Source organism: Kogia breviceps, chromosome 8 (genome assembly GCF_026419965.1).
Source record: "Kogia breviceps isolate mKogBre1 chromosome 8, mKogBre1 haplotype 1, whole genome shotgun sequence".
Classification (NCBI taxonomy): Eukaryota; Metazoa; Chordata; class Mammalia; order Artiodactyla; family Physeteridae; genus Kogia; species Kogia breviceps.
The window spans coordinates 73,070,803-73,089,285 of NC_081317.1; the positions used below are offsets into that span (position 1 = coordinate 73,070,803).

At 48.6% G+C, this 18,483-nt stretch overlaps 1 protein-coding gene across 5 annotated transcripts in view; it reads right to left on the minus strand.

Annotated features, from left to right (window-relative positions):
* Positions 1 to 1,854: 1,854 nt before the first annotated feature.
* Positions 1,855 to 18,483, minus strand: part of APBA1 (amyloid beta precursor protein binding family A member 1) — a 232,264-nt gene continuing 215,635 nt past the window's right edge. For 3 of the 5 annotated variants that reach the window (XM_067039554.1, XM_059072721.2, XM_067039553.1), the window contains 3 exons: positions 8,534 to 8,653; positions 6,487 to 6,627; positions 1,855 to 5,699 (listed from right to left, as the gene is read on the minus strand). In XM_067039554.1, the coding sequence (XP_066895655.1) occupies positions 5,628 to 5,699; positions 6,487 to 6,627; positions 8,534 to 8,653 (333 nt within the window). In that variant the 3' untranslated portion in view covers positions 1,855 to 5,627. The remainder of the gene's footprint in view (positions 5,700 to 6,486; positions 6,628 to 8,533; positions 8,654 to 18,483) is intronic. The other 2 variants (XM_067039552.1, XM_067039551.1) reach the window with 1 other exon arrangement.

An 18,483-nucleotide genomic window follows, 5' to 3' on the forward strand; every position in this document is an offset into this window, starting at 1 on the left:
TTCCTTATCCATTCGTCTGTTGATGGGCATTTAGATTGCTTCCATAACCTGCCTATTGTAAATAGTGTTGCAATAAACATTGGGGTGCATGTGTCTTTTTGAATTATGGTTTTCTCTGGGTATATGCCATTATTACTCAACATAGTTTTGAAAGTCCTAGCCACGGCAATCAGAGAAGAAAAAGAAAAAAAAAGGAATACAAATTGGAAAAGAAGAAGTAAAACTGTCACTGTTTGCAGATGACATAATATTATACACAGCCACCAGAAAACTACTAGAGCTAATCAATGAGCTTGGCAAACTTGCAGGATACAAAATTAATGCACAGAAATCTCTTGCATTCCTATAAACTAACAACGAAAGATCAGAAAGAGAAATTAAGGAAACAATCCCATTCACCAATGCAACAAAAAGAATAAAAATGCCTAGGAATAAACCAAGCTAAGGAGGTAAAAGACCTGTACTCAGAAAACTATAAGACACTGATGAAAGAAATCAAAGAAGACACAAACAGGTGGAGATATATACCACGTTCTTGGATTGGAAGAATCAATATTGTGAAAATGACTATACTACCCAAAGCAATGTACAGATTCAATGCACTCCCTATCAAATTACCAATGGCATTTTTCACAGAACTAGAACAAAAAATCTTAAAATTCGTATGGAGACACAAAAAGACCCTGAATGGCCAAAGCAATCTTGTGAAAAAAAAAAAATGGAGCTGGAGGAGTCAGACTCCCTGACTTCAGACTGTACTATAAAGCTACAGCAATCAAGACAGTATGGTACTCGTGCAAAAACAGAAATATAGATCAATGGAACAGGATAGAAAGCCCAGAGATTAAACCCATGCACCTATTGTCAACTAACCTAAAGGAGGCAATTAAAGGAGGCAAGGATATACAATGGAGAAAAGACAGCCTCTTCAGTAAGTGATGCTGGGAAAACTGGACAGCTACATGTAAAAGAATGAAATTAGAACACTCCCTAACACCATACACAAAAATAAACCCCCAATGGATTAAGGACCTAAGTATAAGGCCAGACACCATAAAACTCCTAGAGGAAAATATATGCAGAATACTCTTTGACATAAATTGCAGCAAGATCTTTTTTGACCCACCTCCTAGAGTAATAGAAATAAAAACAAAAACAAATGGGACCTAATGAAACTTAAAAGCTTTTGCACAGCAAAGGAAACTATAAATGAGACAAAAAGACAACCCTTAGAATGGGAGAAAATATTTGCAAATGAATCAATGGACAAAGGATTAATCTCCAAAATATACAAACAGCTCATGCAGTTCAATATCAAAAAAACAACCCAATCAAAAAATGGGCGGAAGACCTAAACAGACATTTCTCCAAAGAAGACATACAGATGGCCAAGAGGTACGTGGAAAGATCCTCAACGTCACTAATTATTAGAGAAAAGCAAACCAAAGCTACAATGAGGTATCACCTCACACCGGTTAGAATGGTCATCATCAGAAAATCTACAAACAATAAGTGCTGGAGAGGCTGTGGAGAAAAGGGAACCCCCCCTTGCACTGTTGGTGGGAATGTAAATTGATACAGCCACTATGGAGAACAGTATGGAGGTTCCTTAAAAAACTACAAATAGAACTACCATACGACCCAGCAATCCCACTATTGGGCGTATACCCTGAGAAAACCATAATTCAAAAAGACACAGCCTATTGTGTTTTACAGCTGGGTTGGTTCACAGAACCTGGCCGTTTAGGAAATGGTTTCTGGGCTGCAAGCAGGTCCCACGGGATGGATAGGACATCGTCTCCCCCACTTTCAGTCTTGTCCCTCCCCCAAAACAGTAAGACACTCAGCCCGGGCCAAGAGGTGAAGTTCTTGTTTATTGTTGCGGCAACTCTTACAGACATTAGCGTTCAGTTAAATAAAGGAAGAAAACACATTAAATACATCACAACCCCCAAAACGGTACGGAGGAGGGGAGGGCGGGCCAGCCCGGTGACGAGACTGTCAGAGGAAGTACATTCAGTGGGTGTGCGGCATCAACATTCCAGGCTCACGTGTATATAGATCTTATTTATATATTTATTTATATTTATATATAGAGATCATTGAGTTTTGTGTATACAAAGAACCATATTGTTACAAATACAATACTATACTTCTCCCAGCGCTTTACAATAAGCTCTATTTCACCCTCTTTACAGAACAATAGTACAAGTTCATACTCTAGGGGCTGCTGAATATGTACACGGAATTTCCTTCCCACACGGTCCTCACGACTGCCTTTGATGGAGGGTCGGGACATAAGATCAGGGTTGTGTGCTCAAGTCGGACTCAACCAGGGAAGGAGCAGACAGACATGAAACTCAAACCAGCAAGTGGCCTTGTACGTGGGAGAGTAAACACACCTAAGCGGAGGTGCCCTTGGTTGTAAACATTGTTAACAGCCTCCCCGCTGGGCTGAGGGACCCAAGAAGGGCTTGTGGGTGGGTCTCATCTGCGTGCGGACGGGGTGGCGGTGTGAAAAGGGGTGGTGGGAGTGATGGGGAGGTAGTAGGTTACTCTGGGACTCTCTGAGGCCGGTGCTGATGGGCAATGTTCAGAAAGCAGACCCGGCTGCGGGGACTCGGGAGTCCAGTGCCCCGTGACGGGCTCCAGGCCTGGAGGAGCCGCTCTGGTGAGGGGAGCAGGCTCCAGGCATTGGTCTCTGGGGGCTTCGTCCTCTCGTGAACCCAAGGCTGATGGTGGCTCCCTGAAATACTCACATTTGAGAAGGCAGAGGCAGGGTGGGTTCTGGTGCATCCTGGCTGGACCAGGATGTGTAGACAGGCCTAGGAATCTGTCCCCAAAGCTGAGTCACCAGCATGTCCTAGCCAAGCGGCAAGAGTGGCTTTCTGCCCAGGGCCATGTTTGGGAAGGCTGTTCTGTACATAGTCTTCCCCATTACATGGGGTTTCAGATATTTACATATGTAACTATATATACTGGGATGTCAGAAGGGAGACAGACCACCGCTGCCCGTGGGACTTTCAAAAAGAGTTACTATTAAGATTCTGGCTTCTTGGTTAACTTCCGAAGGTGGGCTGACTCCCTCCATCCAGCAGGAGCAGGGAAAAAAAATACACTACAGCCCGCTGAACCTGGACCAAGCTACAGAAACATTTGCTCTCTGGGCGTGAGGGGCCACTTTTACGAACACAAAGGTGCCCAGGTGGTGGATAATTTATGCTAAAATGTTAGCCTTCTAGGAGAGTTCACCAAACTGGCCTTTTCACAACCTGTCCAACTTCCCAAGACTTTTGTGCAGTAGCAATAGAAAGTACATTCTGTCTCTTCTCTCCTTTGGGTGAAGAGCCATATGTAATTACGTGGGAGGCTGCCCAGGGACGTGCTGGTGGGGTTCCCGTCCCTTGGCCGATTGCGGTGGCTCGGAATGGGCCCTCGAGCAGGCAGCTCAAGCGGTCACCCCGGGAGCAGATGGCATGAGCCTCTCTCTCCAGTGACTTCCCAAGGCTCCTCATGCCTGTAAATACCACCCAGAATGCTTCATTCCTGTTTTACCCGCTCCTTCTGGCAAAGGAAAGATGAACTTAGGACTCTTTCATCTTTAATTATGTGTCATCAGACACTACGGTTTGGTAAATGGAGCTGAGGTTCCCGGCTCCTCACGTTTGCAGTGGGTCAGCCTTGGGGCTGGTCTCCCAGCAGCATTCGGCTAAGTGTCGTCGAAAGTCATCCAGGGGTCCCAGACTGCCTAGCCTGGACCCTTGGAGAAGGGGCAGCCCCTTCCTAAAGGGGACATGCAGGCAGCACAGCCACTCTTCAGCAGGGCCTGTCCCACGGTCACACTGGGAGTCCAGCCACTGACGCCGCTGAAACCACTGGCTTTCCTGACTCTAAGCAGAAAACACAAGATGGCACAGAGATCCCGGGGGCACTAACCACACAGCTCTCTGGCGCAAGTATCTTGCTCCCAATCTTTTCATATTCACTTTCTCCCTCCCTGAAATCCCTCCATTCGACGTATAAATCCATACTATCCAACACGTGCTCGCCGTGTTCTTATTTCCACGGACACATAAATAACGCAGATGTTGAAAACAGGGACTATATTAATATCACAAAATATATTAGTTTCTCTTCCCCTGTCTTTGCAGAGGTCACGAGCAAAACAAAACAAAAACCAAAGCAAGCCACACCCCACCCACATGAAAACAAAATGCTCTTTGGACCAAGAGTAAGTGAAAACTGGCTCAGAATCATGATATTACTAAAACATCTGCACCAAATTGAGACAAAAACCCATGGACATGAGGCACCTGATAAAACACGTAACGTTCCACACCAAATAAAAGCTTTCTTAGGCCCATGAGGCAGCAAGATGTTTCTGGAACACATTTGGGGATTCTTAGGCATCGCTTGAGGTCATGATTGTCCCCTTAGTTTTGTGGTTTATATACTGTTCTGGACTCTCAAATGTCACATCCTGCCTCATGCTCCTGAGCAGAGAACAAGGCTGGTCCCACCTTGGGCCAGTAAGCATAACACGATTCCACCCGGCCTCATCTTCAAGGGGAACAGTCCATCGCTCCCAGACTCCCAGTGTGGGATGTGTGTGTCCGGCTGTAGGCGCGAGGGGAGTGCACCAGGACACTTCTAGCCAAGGAGGTGCCGGCAGGGCCGGGCCTCAGCCTCAGAGGGGCAGCTCTCTCCAGACAGGGCTCCCCAGTCCCTGCAGGCCTCACCTGCTGGGGGAAGGGGCCTCACAGGGAGGTGACGTGGGTTTTTCCAGGGGCTCTGGGTGCCTCACTGGCGGCAGGGAGGAGGGAAGGCTGAAATACACGCAAGTGGGACTGTGTACGTACGTGTGATGTAGGAGGCGGCAGGAAGCACCTGCCTGTGTTTAGCTAATGGCTGGTAACCTTGGGAAGCCACGGATGCCCTGGGAATCGCCCAGTTCTCTGCAACACGAAGGTATTCTTGTCCACGGCAGTTCCCCTTCTATCCTGGGTGAAAAGGTTTGCATTAGAAAACAATTATGTTGAAACTAACACTAGCTATAGAAGAGTCATAAGGTTGGCTCAGAAATTCTGGGCAGAAATAACGTATGATGCCCCACGTACACGGTGGGCAGGCATATCCGTAAAGACATGGGCTGGTCCTCCCTGTTACTACCATATTCCCATAAACTGACTGGAGGAGAGCAGAGATCAGCGGTTGGATGGTAGGCACTGCTGAATCGGCTTCTTCACCACCCCTAGGAGCTCCTTCTAAGAGGTCTGCACCTCTTGGGAAGGGAAGATTCTTTCTGAGCGGTGACAACCCTCTTCACGGACCCCCAAGGGCCCTTCAGGATGGTCCTGGGAAGATCCTGGGTGGATCCTGGCTGCTCTCCAGCCTCAAGGGAGTGCATACAAAACTTCCCTGGTGTTAAAAACAAACAAAAAAAAAAACCAAACTAGAGAGAGACAGAGAACAGAGGAGGAGGTCTCTGTGGATTCTTTTCCTCCTGTGTCAAACCGAGTGCTGGGTATGAGAGGGGAATGTCTCAGCGGGCACACAGATGCAGCACGAGAAACACAACCACAAGTGAGGAGAGTCCTCCATGCATGCTGCCCAGGGAGGGCATGGCCTCAGATGTAGACGGGCTGTTCCTGGGCCGTCAGCAGTCTGTACATGGCAGCCGGCATCGTCTTCATGTGAATCTGAGGGCAGAAACGCACTTTAGCGGGAGGACTGAGGCTCCGGGAGCTGTGTGGGCACTGCCCCAGGGCTAGCGGGAGAGGCGGCACCTCTTGCCGTTGGACACCTTTGAAGGTACACCACTCGTCCCCCCACCATTCCTAACGGGGGCCTGACGCAGGTGGCCTCGAGGAAGTGAGGAATCCGTGGGCTTCTAAAAAGTTAGGGGTGACAGAGAGTGAACACTGAAAACCAGGTAAGGTGGTTTATATCCCAAAAGCTCCTGCTCTCACCAGGCCTTTTTTTTTTTTTTTTCCAAAAGGAGAAAACCATTAAAACAGAAGGAGGACCACTGTGGGGTTTTGGCTGCTCCTGCCTCCCTCCCTCCCCCAGCAGGAAATCAGCCCCAGAACGGCTCTTCTGACCCCTGCCCAGCCATACCAGGGAACTGCCTCTGGGGAGCTGTTGATTAGCTTTGAATCTGACTTAAAACCTTCCAGGCACATTTGGCAGGATTAGCTGGGAAAAATGGAGAGAACTTGGGCAGCTATGGCGAGAAGATGCCCACATCTGAGAACTAAAAAGAGGAGGTGGGCAAGTGATGCCACAGGAGAAGGCTGAGGGGGACGTGACTGGATTTTGAGGAGCAGCTCTAAGATAACCACTCAGAACCAGGTTCAAATTCTGGTCTGAGACAGACTGTTCAGTTGTGGAGGTGTGCTGAGGACAGGGAAGGATGCTCAGGAGGGCTTCGTGGAGGGAGCGAGCGCACCAGGGGACCCCCACCCCCAGCCCCCGACTCTCCCTTACCTCCCCAACAGCATTGGAGAGGATGTGCACGATCTTCTCATGTGGGGTGGCGACCACGCTCTGCCCGTTGATTTCAATGATGCGATGTCCCACGCGGACACCTCCTCTCTCCGCGATTCCCCCTCGCATGAGGCTGCAGATCTATCAGAGTCAAAGGCCAGGTTACCCACCCTGGCCTGCACCGCCTTCTAGGGAACTGGGTGGGGGTGGGAGACTGTCTTTTCTAGAATCACCCATCCCCAGCACTCTTATCTCTGAGGAGCTGCCATGGTCAGGCTGTGGACATTCACATCTCTTTGTTTCTTTTTATAAGAGATAGGACTCTGGATGCCCAGATGGCCCCCTTGTTCTCACACACTGCACAGGGGATGCAGCACATCACTGGATTTCGCGGCACAGTGAATTCTGAATACTTTTCATCCCAGCTCGGTCTTGGTCAAAAGAGCTGTTTGGGCCTGTCACAGAGCTGCCAATGTTTTCAAACTGTCAGCCTGTGTAACACAGTTTAGTATTATCTGGGACGCAAACACTGAACTGTGTAATGCTAGCAGCCCACTTTTTAGGGTCACAGTTACTGAGTTAAAATGGGGCTAGAACCTGTTAGAACCCCCACTTTGTGTTCCAAAGTGCGGCCAGCTGGAAGGTAGAAGCTCACTTTGGCCATCCCAACTCAGTGGTTCTTGTTCCAACTCCCTTCTGGCAGAAATGATAACGTGGCTGGTTTTCATCTCAGTGCAGCCAGGCACTGCGGTGGGCAGAGACTGCAGGCTGGGGGAGGGCCCTGGGCTCAGCGCTGCAGGATATAGGCACCCCTACCTCACACCCAAAGCAACTGGAATTTCCCAAAAGAACATGGTTTGAATTTACAGAGCTGACTTTTCACTCCTGACTGTGCACCTTTCTTTAAAAGCCTACGCAGGGCACTTCCCTGGTGGTGCAGTGGTTAAGAACCCGCCTGCCAATGCAGGGGACACGGGTTCGATCCCTGGTCGGGGAAGATCCCACATGCCGCAGAGCACATGCGCCACAGCTGCTGAGCCTGCGCTCTAGAGCCTGCGAACTACAACTACTGAAGCCTGCACGCCTAGAACCCGTGCTCTGCAACGAGAAGCCACTGCAATGAGAAGCCCGCTCGCCACAGCTAGAGAAAGCCCGTGCACGGCAACGAAGACCCAATTCAGCCAAAAATAAATAATTGAAAAAAAGGGAGGAAAAATAGGGTTTTTCTATCTGCAATGATGAATGCAGAGAGGGAGGGCACATCCAAAATCTATAATATCAAGAAGGTTACGGATTTGTCACCAAAGCCCAGAACTACTATGAGTCCAGAACAAGGCAAACCAGGACAAAAAGGGAGTAGTATTGAGTATGGAGTTTGTTTGGGATGAAGAAAAAGTTCTGGAAATAGCACTGATGGACACAAGCACTTTTTGAATGTACTTAAAGGCACTGAACTGTATGCTTAAAAATGGTTTAAATGGCAAACAGTGTTGTATATGTTTTATCACAATAAAGGGGGGGAAAAAAAGAAGTATTTGAAGGCAGACATCCAGGTGATGAAAGTACTCTTAACTCCCAAGTGCCAAATTCAGGTTAAAAAGGCAAGGCAGAGATCATTCAGGCATAACCCCTACAGGGCTGGGTTCTCAGCCTGGGCTGCGCTAGTATCACCGAGGGTTTGGAAGCCCAGCCCCCAGGGCTCTTCGCCCCCTGCCCTGGGAAGCTGCTGGCTGGGCGGGGGGGGGGGGGAATTGGGAAGGTGGGTACCTCAAACTATCTCAAGCTGGCAGTTGGGAGGGTCACCCTGCGCATCACAGAGTTGCTGGGCTCTGGGGCACATGGATCTGGAAGGGTCCCTCTCTTCCCCCACAGAAGGCAAAGAATTCTCTGCCCATGGAGGAAGTGAGTCTGCTTTCACCCCATTCGTCCCTTCCTTGCTGGATTCTTTCTGGAAAATGACCAGCTTTCAAGAACAGCCCCAAAACCCAACCCCTGGGCCACGGTTTCGTGTGTCAGACTTTTGGAAAAGGTGTGGGGTTGTACTTACGATTCCGTTCTGGACACTGAACCCCAGCTGGTAGCGAAGGTCTGGTCTCCTGATCAACACGGTGGTCACTGGGGGACACCTCACGATATTCAGCTTGACCCGGGCCTGATTCTTCAAGCCCTGAAATGTGAATAAAGCACAGGGCATTCGATGACCATTGATGCCAACAAGAGATAAATGCAGACGGCACCAAAGGCAAAAGATGCTGCACTGAGCCTCGGTTTCTTCGTTGACTCCACAGTGCCCCCGCGTCCAGCCTGATAGCGCCTGCGTCGGACAGTCCAAGCTAGATTCTGTCCACCTAGGGGAGAAAAACCATTAGGTTTACATGAAGCCCTTTCAGCCCATGCAGAGACCAGTTTCTGTGGCAGTGTCTTCATTTTGGGAAACGGGCTGCATTCAAGGCATCTGAAAAGAGCGATCGTCTGTGCAGCTAAGAGGAAAACTGCCACATGTGCATTTTGGCTTGAAAGATGAAGGACGCACAATCTGTCCCCTGGTCAGGTGGGAGACAAGCACGAAAGGAACTTTTTCTCTGAAAGGCATACTCGTAGCAATTCCTCCTTCTCTAACAAAGGACAACTAATTCACACAACAGCCCGATTCATCAGGGCTTGCTGTCTCTCGCCCCTGATGCTCCTGCCTCCCCATTCTCTCTGCCTGTTAGGGATTCTACAGTTTATCAACATTCCCATGAGCATCTGGGGAGAGGCAGGGCACAGAGGCGGGACTGCAGTCAGTGAAGGCTTCCTTGGGAGAATGAACAGGGTGGTAGGACCAGCGCTGGCGGAGAGGGAGGTAGGAGGAAATAGGGCTTAATGGTCATCTCCGATTTCATGCTCCCTGGTTAACTCGTCCCTCCCTCTAAACTGGAATGGAGTATAGAGGCAAAATTGGCTTTTAAAGATGAAGAGGGACTCCATCTGGTTTCTGAGCCTATTTAGAGAGCTTCCTCCACCCCACTCTGATTTAAGCTGAGCTCAGGCCTGTCTTCCTGCCCCTTGAACACACGCTCAACAGGGACCAGAGCCCGGGTCTGCACAGGAGAACCCCTAGAAAATCATCACAAAGCTACTACGCTTTCCCTCATTCAGGCGGTGGGAAGGTTCTCCTGCTGGTCCCACCACCGACTAGTGAGCCTCACCCAAGAGGAAGGTGCCAGACAAAAGTAATTCAGCCCTGAAATGAACTCTCCCCCCCACCGCCCCCCACCTCCCCAGCCTGCGTGCTCTGCCTCAGGCAACTCCCACTTGCCAGATGGTCCAGACCAAATGGCCAACAGCAGGTGCTTTCCAACCCGCTTCCATCATGGCACACAGGGAAAGGGCCAGGGTAGAGAGACCGCACCGCTTGTGGCTGGAGGCCCTGCTTTGAGAGTTGAGGCGGTGAGGACTCAGCACTCCCGCCTGATGCCTGTCTCACTGCACGCCCAGCTCGCGGGGCCAGCTGATTGGGAAAAGGCGCCAGGCCTGCCAAGGTCCCCTCCTCCAAAGGGCCAGAGCTGGGGGAGAAGCTCTTCCTAAAAGACGGTACTGTGGGGTGAGTGGACAGCCTCTCCGCAAGCAGAGGAGGGACAGGCAAAGCTTCCACCAAGTCCACCGTATCCCCTTGGAGACGCCCCACTCACCCCCCTGCCCCATCAATTCACAGATGGGTCCAGTGTGTGCCCTCTATGGGTGAAGTGGAAAGAGAGGCCTGGGAGGACAATGGCAAATTCATTTCAGCCCGAAGGGTGATTGCCTCTTATTCTATAAATAGAAACCTGTAAATTCCACAGCTGCTGCTTCCACTGTCACCCTCCGACCAGTCTGCAAACTCTCTCTGCGGGAGGTCAGGACTTCCGCTTCACATTTTACGGATGAGGATGCAGACACGGACGTTAAACCTGCCTCGTCTGAGGCTCAGTGGGGTCCGGATGGGGATAATGGAGCCTCTGCCTTCCTCACAAAGCACCTTGCCAAGCAGAGAGGTGAAAATGGTGTTAGATCACTTTGGTGCCAACTGAATTTGTGGCAAGAGTGTAACTTGCCCCTCTGAGTGGCAGGAGGGACCCACACATCTTTTGCTTCTAAGTAATGAAGATACACTCTAGACTGAGGGATGGATAGGGGCTCTTGTGGCCCCTATGCTCGGCCAACAGGTCCTCAAAGTGGGGACACCCCACACCAGCAGCACCAGGACACTTTTGTTAGAAATGCAGGGTGAGGGAGGGATAAATTGGGAGGCTGGGAATAACATATACGCACTACTATATACATAACATAGATAACCAACAAGGACCTACTGTAGAGCACAGGGAACTATACCCAATATTTTGTAATAGCCTATAAGGGAAAAGAATCCGAAAAGGAATGTGTATATATATATATATACACACACACACACACACACACACACACATATATGGATAAATGAATCACTGTGCTGTACACCTAAAACTAACACAATATTGCAAATCAACTATACTTCAATTAAAAAAAAAATGCAAGAGTCTGGGGTCCACCCAGACCTACAGAATCAGAAACTCCAGGGGTGGGACTCAACAATCTGTGTGTTAATGAGTCTTACTGGTGACTTGATACACACTTCATGGCGATACACTCAATTTTTGAGAACAACTGGTACAGACCACTGCCGCACAACAATGACCTCACATGCACTCAGGGATGATCAGAGTCAAAGATGTCAGTTTACTACTCATACCTGTGGCCAGTGTGCTCTGTGAGAGCATGGAGTAGCCACGCCAGGGTGAGGGTGACAGAGAGCCAGTTGGCCTGGTGCCCAGTCAGCCACCCCCCTGTGTGTGAGCACCCCTGAGGTCCCTGTCCATCAAAACCCATCCTGATGATGAAACTAGCCCAACCACCTGTCACTGCACGCTGACTCTTGCCAGGCACCGACCTGGGGTCACAGGAGCTGTCTCCTTTAATCTCCTTGACAAACTAGCAGCTCTAATTATGCCCATTTTATAGAGGACGAAACTGTGGCTTCACCATTCACCCAAGTTCACCCACAGCAGGATTCTGTCCCAGGTCTATTTGTATTCAAACCCAGAGCATATTCTCCTACACTGTGATTCCCCATATAGCCAATGGGAGGGTGTGTGTTATTCATGAGTAAGGCCTGCTGGACAGAGAAGCCAGGGAGAGTGACAGAGCATGAAGCTGTGCCCCCACCTTTTAGCCCAGCCTTGCACGGGGCCGTGTTTTCAGTTTACTCGCCCACCTGGCGAGACTTCAGGACTCCTGCTCCCTGGCTGCCCCACTTCCTTTGGGTGATTCCAGCTTGTCCTCTCAACGTGTGAGTTTTGAGGAGGTCAGCTTAATTCCCCACCCCCAGCTGTTTCCTCAGTCTCCTGAGTTGCTGTTTTCTGCAGGACTGGAGCCTCCCGACAGCTGTGATTTGGCTTGTGGTGACGTGTGTGCACTCGCAGGCAGCTGTTACCAGCATCCCTCCGTGGTTTCTGGAACAGCTCTAGGAAACTTCTCCGGTTCAAGAAATGTTTTCAAACGAGAGCGACAGGATGTGCTGAGGGCGATTCTCCCGGGGGAAAGGAAGGCTGCGGAGATCCGGGCCTCCCGCACAGCAGCAGGTCCTGTCAGCCATGCCCACGGGGATGTGCTGGAATTCTTCCCCTAACAGCGAGACCAGTGGGGCTGGGTGAAGAGGCCTCTGCTGTGTCAGGAGGCCTGGGCTGCAGCTGTGTTTCCTCCACCACAGTCCGGGGGGTCTTAGACCCTCTATTCCACCTTCTACCTCAGTCTCCACATCTTCAAAACAAATGCTGAAACGTACTGAGGGCTCTTCCACTTCTAACTGCTACGATTTCAGCCCTTGTTATGCATTTTCATTCTTTCCTAAGCATGTCTGCTGACAACACCGCATCTCAACCATCATGCTCAGAAACAGCTATTTCTAACATTACAAATCGGCTCCTCTTTTGGGGGGTGTTGCTCAGATACCATTCGTGCATATATTTCTTTTTCCCTTGAGTGCCTCCTCTGTATCAATCAATCGGTAGCTATGTATGGATCACCTGCAATGTGCCAAAACATGTGTTAGGCGCTGGGAGTTGGTGGAACCAGGCCTCTGGGAGCTCAGGGGAGGGCTGTGGGCACAGGCAGGGCAGCCAGAGTCCATTCCCCTCTCTCCCCCTACATCACAAACTACGAGACCAGGAGTGTGTGGGAAACAAGAGCAAAGGATGATGAAAATGAGGAGCACGTCAGAAACACAACCCTCCAGACAGAGCTACCTGCTTTAAATGTTTACACCTATGAAACACTGGGGCTCTCCAGGTATGTCTGTGAGGTACAGGAAAACCTTGGAGAGCTCCTGAAAAGCAAGACAATGACTCTATTTTCTCGATGTTACCTAAAAAGTCCACATCGCTCTGGTGGGTTCTTTTGTGTACACTGATTTAAGATGCTGATTTGTCCCTCAGTGAAAGAATTTCTAGACTGGGGATATTTGCTGCAAGACGAAGCCCAGAGAGATGGCAATCTGAAACCACCAGACCACGCATGTGCTCTGCTGTTCCTCATCAATGCTTCCAGTTGGGTCCCATTAACTCAGATTTCTCAGATGCCACTTTATTGGAGGTGCCAATTAAATAAATGGTCATTTCGTCCCCATGACAACAGTGGAATGGTGTAGCAAATTAAGAAATATGGTGGGAGGGAAGAGTGGGAAAGAGGGAACGGGAGAGGAGAGAAGCCAGAATGGTCTCTATAGCAACGGGAAAGCAGACCCGTGAGGATCCTGTGGAAGGTAAGGAAGCGGTGCTCTAGTTTCAAAAAGAAAACAAGTCTGGAGGGCAGGACCGTGGAGGCGAGGGCATGAACAGGCGGTCTGCTAACATGCTTTGCCTACCAATAATTATGCTTTAGGAACCATGACAGGAAAAATAAGAGCAAGGGAAGAAAGAAAATAATTCAATACCTGTAATCTATTCTAGAAACGTACTCTATTCCCTATAACCAGGGGAGAGAAAAGGTCAACATGCATTAAAGTGGCAAGATGCAGAACACTCAAAGCCCATTATCGGCGATGTCATCACCGGGGAGTTTGTTGAAAATGCAGAATCCCACCCCAGACCTGCCGAATCAGAACCTGCAGTTTAACAAGATCCCTGGGTGATTCAATCAAAGTTTGCTAAGCACTGATTTTCCAGGATGAGAGCTGCTCGTTAAATTCATCGCAAGGAGCACTGACGTAACACTGAAACAAACGATACTAACGGGAAGCCTTGAAGAAGCCCAGAATGCTCCGCTGCGGCGGCCTAGGGGTGAGGGTGGGGCAGCGTGAGTACCTGCTCAGGGGCAGGCAAAAAAGATATGTTTTTACAGAACTTAAAAACAAGGAGACAACCCATTAAACGTCTTCGGTACTGGCAATTCTAGCTGAAATCAGTAGGAAGATTCTCGGGGTCGGGGGAGAAGGGGACAGGGCCAATCACCCTTTTCTATTTGACAAGGCAGCGCATCCTGCAGCGCCGAGAAAGGGCAGCTGTGTCCTAGCGGGGGCCTGCCTGCTAAGTACCTCTCTGACGGGGGTGGCCACAGAGGTGCTGCCTTTCTTCCTCTCCATCTTCATCAGTTACATCTCTTTCATCACCACATGGCCTTTTAATTTTCCGATTCCAGAGAGACTCCATTTATAGACATCAAAGGTCAGCTACTGTTCCCCTCAGGAAACTGCTCAGACAGTGCGCCAAGTGCGCCCTGCACTAGTCTGTTTCCACCTTGATGTGTGATGCACTGGACAGAAGACCCAGTCCCCGTGTGGTACCAGGGGAAGGCAGGCCATGGGTCTCACCGCCTCCCTCACCTCGTCTGCCTCCTTTGTGCGGAGGCAGGGAGGGGTGGACAGGGATCCGGACTCCGTCAGCTGGGATGGCCTGGGCATGCTTGTCTGCACCTTCTGAGTAGCTGATGACTCATCTGTGAACCAGGCATTTGCCATCACCCTCCCTCACAGGCTGTGTTTTATGAAGAGGAAGGGAGGTGACCAGTGCCAAGGGCTGGGCACTACCGGGCAGGTGTGTAAATGGGCTCAGGCATGCAGCCTTGCCAGTCCTCAGGAAGGTCTGCTTATTCCCACCCAGGCCCCAGCCCCACCTGCGCTCAAGTCATCCTCTCTTCTGGCTCCTCCTCCCCAAACGTTTCCAGACGTAGATCAACTCCCCACCCTCTCTCCCTCACCAACCTCCCTTTCTCCAGATTTCTCTCCCACACCTGAGCTATCTCCCGCAGGCAGGCTTTCTCAACCTACTGACATCTGGGCTGGGTAATCCTTAGTCGTGGGACTGTCCTGTGCATTGTGGGATATCTGGCAGCATCCCTGACCTCCACCCACTGGAGGCCAGTAGCACCTTCTTCTCCCTAGTCGTGACAACCCAAACTGTCTTCAGACATTGCCAAATGACCCCCGGGGGGTCAAGATCCCCCCAGGTTGAGAACCACTGCCCCAGGGTCTGACCACAGATACCGCTGGAACGATATCAGGGTGGCCGAGTGACCTGGCTGCACTACTGACACACTGTGTGACCTCGAATGATTATATCATCTTTCTGTGCCTGTTTCCTAACTTGCACAATAGTACCTACCCTACAGAAGGCTGCCATAGGGTTCTGCGAGTGAATAGACACATTCTCAGAATGGTCCAGGCGCACAGCACTCAGTCACTGTGATTAGCAGTCCTTTCATTCACCTCTCCCCATCGAGGCCAAGCTCCTTAGGGTGCGGATTGTGTCTGAGGCATCTCTGGTTCCCATGGCCCCTCAGCAGTTCTCACACATGCATGGGTGTTTAATAAGTAACTTGCTCCCTGGTGTGAGAGGGCATCTGTGAACCTTGGCATGTGTGAGTGAGAAGCCAAACGTGGGTGGGTCCTTTCTCCCTACTCCTGGCCCTCCCTGGCTTCTCCACATTATCACACCATCAGATCAGCCTTCTCAGGCTGGCTCAGACCTGTCTCTCCCAACACAAAGCCAGTCCACCATCCATCAATTCCAGAAGAAACTCCCAAAGCCCACTTTCCTTTCTGCTATCCACCTGAGTCTAACTCCTCCTTCAAGGCCCACCTTAAAAATCAGGTAAGATTCTCCGCTCCTCCACTCCAAATGCTCTTAGCATTTCACCTCTATGTTGCCATTAGGGCCCACAGAACCCTTTCAAGTATAAATTATCCTCCACATGCATACTATCATTCTGGCTTCTTCTTTTTTAATTTTTATTTATTTTTTTCATTCTGGCTTCTTCACACTTCAGCTCAGGCTAACAGAAGCCCAATTAAACATGTTTGAATGAATATACATGTTCAAACTAGCACCTTTAATCTTATCTTTAATGTATGTTAAGCAAGAGGTAGAATTTATTTATAACAAAAAGAAATGAGCCCCCAAAGGACTCTCTCTTTCTGGGTGTGATTATCTCATGAGGATTTACATTTGTTTCATTAAAAATAAACAGGCAGGGCTTCCCTGGTGGCGCAGTGGTTGGGAGTCTGCCTGCCAATGCGGGGGACAGGGGTTCGAGCCCTGGTCTGGAAGGATCCCACATGCCACGGAGCAACTCGGTCCGAGCGCCACAACTACTGAGCCTGAGCTCTAGAGCCCACAAGCCACAACTATTGAAGTCCACACGCCTGGAGCCGGTGCTCTGCAATGACAGAGGCCACTGCAATGAAAGGCCCTCGCACCTCAACGAGGAGTGGCCCCCACTCGCCGCAACTAGAGAAAGCCCCCACACAGCAGCAAAGACTCAACACAGCCAAAAGTAAATAAATAAAATAAACTTCAAAAAAAATAAAAAACAGGCAAAACAAAATGAAAAGACAACCTACAGAATGGGAGAAAATATTTGCAAACAATATAACTGACAAGGACTTAAATTCCAAAATATGCAAATAGTTCACACAGCTCAACAACAAAAAAACCCAATCGAAAAATGGTCAGAAGACCTAAATAGACATTTCTCTAAAGAAGAAATACAGATGGCCAATAGGCACATGAATAGATATTCAACATCGCTAATTATTAGAGAAATGCAATCAAAACTACAATGAGGTACCACCTCATACCAGTCAGGTTGGCCATCATTAAAAATTCTACAAACAACAAATGCTGGAGAGGGTGTGGAGAAAAGGGAACCCTCCTGCCCTGCTTGTCAGATAGCCACTATGGAAAACAGTATGGAGGTTCCTCAGAAAACTAAAAATATATAGAATTACCGTATGATCCAGCAATCCTACGCCTGGGCATATATCCCATCAAAACTATAATTCAAAAAGATACATGCACCCCTATGTTCATAGCAGCACTATTCACTATAGCCAAGACATAGAAACAACCTAAGTGTCCACTGACAGGTGAATGGATAAAGAAGATATGGTACGTATACACAATGGAATACTACTCAGCCATAAAAAAGAACAAAATAATGCCACTTGGAGCAACATGGATGCAACTAGAGATTATCGTACTAAGTGAAGTAAGTCAGAAAGAGAAAGACAAATACAATATGATATCACTTATATGTGGAATCTAAAATGTGACACAAATGAACTATCTATGAAACATTAACAGAATCACAGACATAGAGAACAGACTGGTGGCTGCCAAGGGGGAGGGGGTTGGGAGAGGGATGGAGTGGGAGGTTGGGGTTAGCAGAGGTAAACGTTCATATATGGGATGAATAAACAACAAGTTCCTACTGTATAGTACAGAGAACTATATTCAATATCCTATGATAAACTATAATGGAAAAGAACATATTAAAAAAGAATGTATATATATGTATAACTGAATCACTTTGCTGTATAGCAGAAATTAACACAACATTATAAATCAACCATACTTCAATAAAAAATACTGATAAAAAGAGAAGCAGGAAAAGGAAAGAAAAAAAGATGAATTCCTATATAACATATAAAAAACAAACAAAAAATGCAAAGAGGTCGACATGTCTGGCCTATACACTCACCTTGACCTCTCCTCCATCCCAGGGCCCTTGGCCAAGGATATTGTCTTTTGTGATTTTCTTCTGCTTAGAATAACTATTCTATAAATTCACATTTATTCTCTCTCTTTCTCACACACACACATACAGAGCTATATTCTAGTTAACAGTCTTTCAGGAAACCCCAAGGATCCAAAGAAAGTCATAGGATCTTAGTCTGCCTGTACCACACTGCTTGGTACAGAGCTGGCAGGGTCTACAGATACTGTAGTGAAGGAAAAAAATACTTGTTCCTACTTCCCATGCAATCAGCAAGTTCCAATGTGCTCAAGAGACTACACATGGATACTTAATTTCTAAGAAAATCTAATTTCTTGCCCTCAAATACTCATCTTCAATTTTCCTTTAAGTAGCTCTTCTCAGCCTCATGCAACAGTATCAGTTCAGGCTGAACAAGAAGTAATTATGTTCAGGTTTTAGAAGGAGTATACAGACTGTACCAGTTTCCTTCCTTCTACCTGGCATGTGTGGATCATGTTACACAGGCTCTGGGGAGGATACACTCACCTAGATCACAGTGAAGGAAAGTGCCCTGGGATCTGAAGCATTTCCATGATTTGTAACAGGGATGGCAAGTCATCTCAAGAACACCCAGCTGACTATAAGTGATTGTCTTGATTACTGAGTTGAGGAAAATTCTGTTGAGGCTGAGTGGGGGCTTAATGGGACAGAATGCTGTGATTGATTAGTGATGTCTGCGAGGGCATGGTGATAGTGGGTGGTGCTATGTGAGCCAGATATACCATCCCTGAAAAAACAATTTCAGGGAGGAACTGGTAAATAGCAACTTGATGGTAAACAACCCAAGTGCAAGTCCATGCCTTTTGTATTTGTGTCCTTCTCAGTGCCTGACACTTAGAATATGCTCAAATGTTGATGACTTCATGTCACTTCAGGTCTACAAGAGAGGTTGATTTTTCCCATCTCCAG